This window comes from Myotis yumanensis, unplaced genomic scaffold, assembly GCF_028538775.1.
Source record: "Myotis yumanensis isolate MYYU_CA2020_CCGP unplaced genomic scaffold, mMyoYum1.0.hap1 SCAF_6, whole genome shotgun sequence".
Taxonomy (NCBI): domain Eukaryota; kingdom Metazoa; phylum Chordata; class Mammalia; order Chiroptera; family Vespertilionidae; genus Myotis; species Myotis yumanensis.
The window spans coordinates 13,308,418-13,313,700 of NW_027223757.1; the positions used below are offsets into that span (position 1 = coordinate 13,308,418).

General features: G+C 44.8%; 1 protein-coding gene across 1 annotated transcript; it reads right to left on the minus strand.

Moving 5' to 3' along the window:
• Positions 1-737: 737 nt before the first annotated feature.
• LOC139013031 (chromosome-associated kinesin KIF4A-like) lies at positions 738-4,397 on the minus strand. Its single transcript, XM_070419216.1, has one exon. The coding sequence runs from the start codon at positions 4,395-4,397 to the stop codon at positions 738-740; it is 3,660 nt and encodes a 1,219-aa protein (XP_070275317.1).
• Positions 4,398-5,283: the final 886 nt, after the last annotated feature.

Genomic DNA, 5,283 nt, shown 5'->3' on the forward strand with positions numbered 1-5,283 from the left:
AAAAGTCATAGACTTTATCCTACTAAGAAGCAAAATCAAGGTTGCTGTTTCTGTTCATACTGAAATCATAATAACAAGTTAGACATTAGTTTTAAAACACAAATTAGTTTATTTTTACTTTTACCTGCGTAAGAGGATATTAAGGTGTTCTTTCAATGCCTTTTATTTTCAACAACACTTCTTTAGTCAAATAGCTATTGGACATCCACTTTCTGTTTGGTCTCCATATAACTGTTAGTATTTTTCCAGCGTTCTTTCTTCCTTTCTTTATATAATTAAAACATTAACATTTTAAAAGATGTTATTTACTTCAGCACCACGGAGACCCCATTCCTGAGAAGGGGTGAAAGACTGGTGCCAGGCCTCCCACCCAGGCCAGGCTCCGGCATTAAGCTGAGACAACCCTGAGATAAGACAGCTGTTCCCTCATTTCCCTTGGGAGACAACCTTAACTGCTGGAAAATCACAGGGAGCTCCACTGTCCTGGGGACAGGCTCCTGAAGTCAGCAGGAAGGCCAGCTGGTTCTCTCTTCAGCAGGTGGCTTAGCACTCTTCTGGGGACCACTGTCCGGGGCTGGAGGCCTGGAGACTAAGGGCTGACATCCAACACAAGTTCCTTCCCTTTCCGTAACCTGCTGTCCCCTTTTCAACAGCAAGAAACCCTAATTCTAAAGGAGTCATTAGAAATCCCCTCTGGCATGTTCCAAGCCAGACTGGGCAGAGATGATAAGCGCAGTTCAGGGGCCCTCTTCTTCCATAGGGGAGCAGCCTGAGAAGAAGCTGGCATTGCTGGTCAGAGCTCGTTTCCTTTTCCTCCCTGGAGCTTTATTTTCTTGGGAATCTGCGGCTACATGTTTCAGCTCAGGGAGGCCAAGGCAGGAGGCGGCCAGAGCCTGCTCCACCTCACACAGCTCCTTCAGGATTCTGCTGTTGGGAGTGGCACAGACAGGGTTGAAGAAGCTCAATCCTGGGGTCACCTCTGTGGGATCCTCCAGGGCGAAGGAGCCTTCGGAATCCTGGGTCCACTCAACGGTGCCCACGCCATCTTTGTCTTGCTGACGGTTCCTACACTTTGTGGGGTCGCAGCTGCAGTCCACCCCACAGTTTGATGCCTGTCTCCTGCATCCACAATGCTTATTCCCACACCAGCCCTTGCAGGAGCATCCTTGGGTGGTCCTCTTGGACGTCTTAAATAATTTGGTTGGCTTCCATTCCTCATCATCCCCAGCATCAATGTCACCATCCTCGGGCTCACTCACAGAATCCTCTGGACAGTATTTTAGATCCTTGACCTCCATGCTTTGCTCCAGGAACTTTTCTTTAAGACGGGAAGGTCTTGGCCTAGGTGGGATATATTCGAAAGAAGAGTCTGGGGATAGAAGGGTATCTTTCAGAAGATGAGGTTTCTGTTTTCTGGCCACTTGCTTCATGATTTTATTCTCTCGGAGAAGCTGCTTATTTTGCACGCACACTTCCTGCATCTTCTCCAGTTCTTCCCGACACTGCAGCGTGCTCCACGGCTGCTGCTCCTTTTCCCTGTCTGACAGCTCGAGCTGCTTCGCTGCCATTTGGCTTGGCTGCAGCTGGCCCAGAAGATACAGTACCTCCTCTTGATGCTGCTGCTCCACTCTGAACAGCTCTGCCTGCAAGTCTGCCTCTATTCCAGCAAAATGATGCCGTTCCTCAAACAGCATCTTCTGCATGTCAGCACAGCTGGCCTTGTTCTGTTTCAGGAGGCTTTCAAGCTTGCCAACCTGTATTTTGGAGGAGACCAGCTCTCCGATTAAAAATTTCACGGCACACTTGGCTTCCAGAATGGTAGCAATATTCTCCCAGCGGTGTCTTGGCCTGTCTTCGCTTTCTGCATCCAGCACCTTCTGCTGTAGGTCGGCAATCTGAGCACTCCTGAGCTCCACTTCAGTCTCGAGGCTCTCAATCTGCTTTGTAGTGGGATCTTCGGACTCAGAAACTTGGCCATGTCGTTGAGCAAGTAAGAATGTGTGCCTCCGGAGTTTAGGAGGCGGATTCTCCCCAGATTCCCTTTTTTCTTTGAGTTGAGCCAGATCCTGAGCCAAGATCTTTCTATCTTCAAGAAGGTCATTCAGGTGGCATTTGGCCTCCTCGGTACTGACCATAACTTCAATTTCATTTCCAAGCCAACACTTCACTCGGGCTGCAGTGCCTTCCACCCCTTGGCTCTTAGTTTCTTTCCTCCTCTCTGAGACCTCCCGTTGCTTTTGGAGAGCATCCTTGAGCCTCTTGTTGGCAGCTGCTGCCTCCTCAGTTTTACGTCGAAGCACATTAGACTGCCTCTGGAAGTTTCTTTCCAGTTTGAGCATCTCATATTGCCTTTTCCGGTCTCGTGCTTTCAATTGGATTACTTCTTTGTCTTTTTGTTGCTTCCACTGTCTAAACTTCTCAGCATCCTCTTTCATACGACGCATTAACTGTACCCGCTGGTTTTTCATCGCCTGTATGTCCTGGTTCAGCTTGGAGATGGTTTGCTCTGTGGATTCTTTCAGCTTCAGAAGTTTGGACTGTTCGCTCAGTTTCTTCTTCAGATCAGCTATTTGACACTCTAGCTCCTGTAGACGTCTGTGGCGGCGCTCACCCAACTTGGCTTGGTTGACATTCTTCTTTGTTGTCTCAAGTTCAAGCAGCAATTCCTCCTTTTCCTTTTGCAGATTGATGGCTTCCAACTCTAGATTTTTGATGTTTTCCTGGTCCTGCAACTGAATGGGCTGAAGTTGGCTGCCATCCTGAGTCATCTTCCTGGCCAGGGCCTCTTTCAGTGCAAGGGCTTTATTCAACTCCACCAGCTCCTTAGACATCTGAGCCTGACGCAGAGCATGTTGAGTGGTGAAGCCATCAGAAGACCTCCTGGTCTGGGAACTGCTTTCCACCTGAGCTTCTGGTTCCACTGCAGTATCCATGGCTGCGGCTATGTAAGAACCAGTTTCATCTGATATCTGGATAATCAGTTGCTGCAGGTTACGAATCATCTCTACATTTTCTTTTAATTCCTGGCTTTCTGAAGTCCCCACAAGCTTTTGAAGATCCACTTTGCAGGCTGCATGCTGCCTGAGCGCTTCTAGTTTGGCATTCATTCTTTCATTTGCTTGTTCTGTCAAAATAATTCTCTCCAACATCTGGGCTGTCTGACCAGCTGCCTCACTCAGACCATGGCTTAATTTTTCATTCTTCTCTATCAGGGAATGATTCTTCTCCATCAAAGATTGTAGATTCTCTGATGGTTCCACATTTATAGATCCAGGCAAGTTACCTCCGCGGGCTTGTAGCAATAAGACCTGTAGCTGTTGTACTTGTTGCTTCAGATGATTAAGTTCAGCTGTCTGGGGATCAATATTAACAACAGGTTTGTTTTTTATTTTTCTTGCTCTGTCAGCATAGCGAAGGGTATTTAATGTTTCTTCTAGATTGGAGTCAGCAGGACTGACACAGGCTATCATAAGAGTATGGCTGTTGCCTCCGAGCGAATCTTGAAGCAGTCGAGTCAACTTGGAATCTCTATAGGGCACAAAGCCACCCTTTTTGTCATCTCCAAGGGCACTGATTACATTTCCCAAGCATAGGAGGCCTCGGTTAATATTAATACCCTCTTTGAGCCGATCCCCTTCAGCCTTGGTTTTTTTCTGTCTTTCTGATCCAGCAAGATCTACAAGATGCAGCTTGGAGTGGAAGCTGCTATTCTTGTCACTTTTCTTTCTTTGCTCCATGGAGATTGTAAAGATGGCGTGAGACCGGGATGACTGGGAGTTCATGGCTGTGGAGGCCACAGTCCTACAGTTGTTGCCCTGCTCCAAATAGGAAATCATATCCGGGGCAACTAAAATAGTCTTCTCAGTGAGCCCCGTGATCTTTATGCCTTCCTTAGGATCCTCTCGTATATTTATTTGAGAGGCTTTCTCACGAGATGGGCATAGAAGATCCACAATTTCTTCATTGTAAATCTCCAAATATGAGACTTTCAGAGTAAATTCGAAGTCACTCTTCTTATCAGTTTCTTTGAAGAGCAGTTGTATTACCCTAGGAATGACCCCAACTGTTGGTTCATTCCCCTGCTCTGCAGTGTATACACCTCCCATGGAATAGGTTTTCCCTGAGCCAGTCTGTCCATAGGCCAGGATAGTTGCATTGTATCCTTTAAATATGCCTTTTATGAGTGGCGCTACTGCTGTATTAAAGACTTCTTCCTGCTCAGTAGAGGGGTCAAACACAAAATCGTAAGTGAAGGATTTGTCATTGCCAACCACCACCTGTGGTTCCCCAGGTATGAAGGAAAGGCACATCTGGCAGCCTTCACTGATCTCTTTGGGGACCAGAGGGCGACATCGCAGTGCCACTCTGACAGGAATTACCTTCACCTGTTCTTTCATGATTCTACCTCAGCAATGTCTCTTCTCTGGTCTCCCATTGCCCTGTCCTACCGGAGATTTAACCGCCAAGTTTCAAATTGGTTTCGGTTCCAGAGGCGCCGGCCAATCAGAAAGCAGGTAGATGGAAGGGGAGAGGGAAGGAGCGCGCACGTTGCGCATGCGCAGCAATTGTTAGTATTTACTATAAAGTGAATCATCAAACAGCATGCATTCGTTTTAAAAGATGAAAACTGGAAGTTGTTAAGAATTGAGAGAGTTCACTTAATCATTACAACACAACAAAAGAAAAGTTACAAATCATGCAAGACATTTCCCATAGAAACAAGGCCCAGCTGTACTCTTGGAAATGCACAATGATAATGCTGCAATTACTTTTTTTAAGAAACTTTTCAAAAACAATACTGTGGCATTATTACACTTGGATTATATCTCTGCTTTATACATATTTCCAAAACTACTGTGGTTATAGATGGACCACATATATCATCTTTGTTTCTTCAACTATATTTTCTCTAAATTCTATTCTAGTGATTCTAATAACAATTTGATTTTTTGCATTGTCTTTTGTTTATAACCAAAATAACCTTTCTTCCAAAAGGTACTAGTGTCAGTATTCTTCCAAAAATACTAAAGCAGTTAAAAGGGCAGTGGTGAAAGACTGTTCAAATAACAAGTAATTGTCCATCACACTTATTGATTAAAAATAAACAAGAGAGAGAGAGAGAATAAATTAAATTATAAAATTATTTTTTAGTATTAAGTTTAAAAAATGATAAATAGCTATACAGGAAAATAAATTTTATTTAGTTACATAGTGATATATTCCTGTCTGTTAAGAATATAATTATAAATGAAATTCAATATTGGTGTCTGATGTTAGTTGATC

Coding starts and splice junctions, on each gene's coding strand:
- LOC139013031 (XM_070419216.1), bottom strand. CDS start 4,397: ATGAAAGAACAGGTGAAGGTAATTCCTGTCAGAGTGGCACTGCGATGT.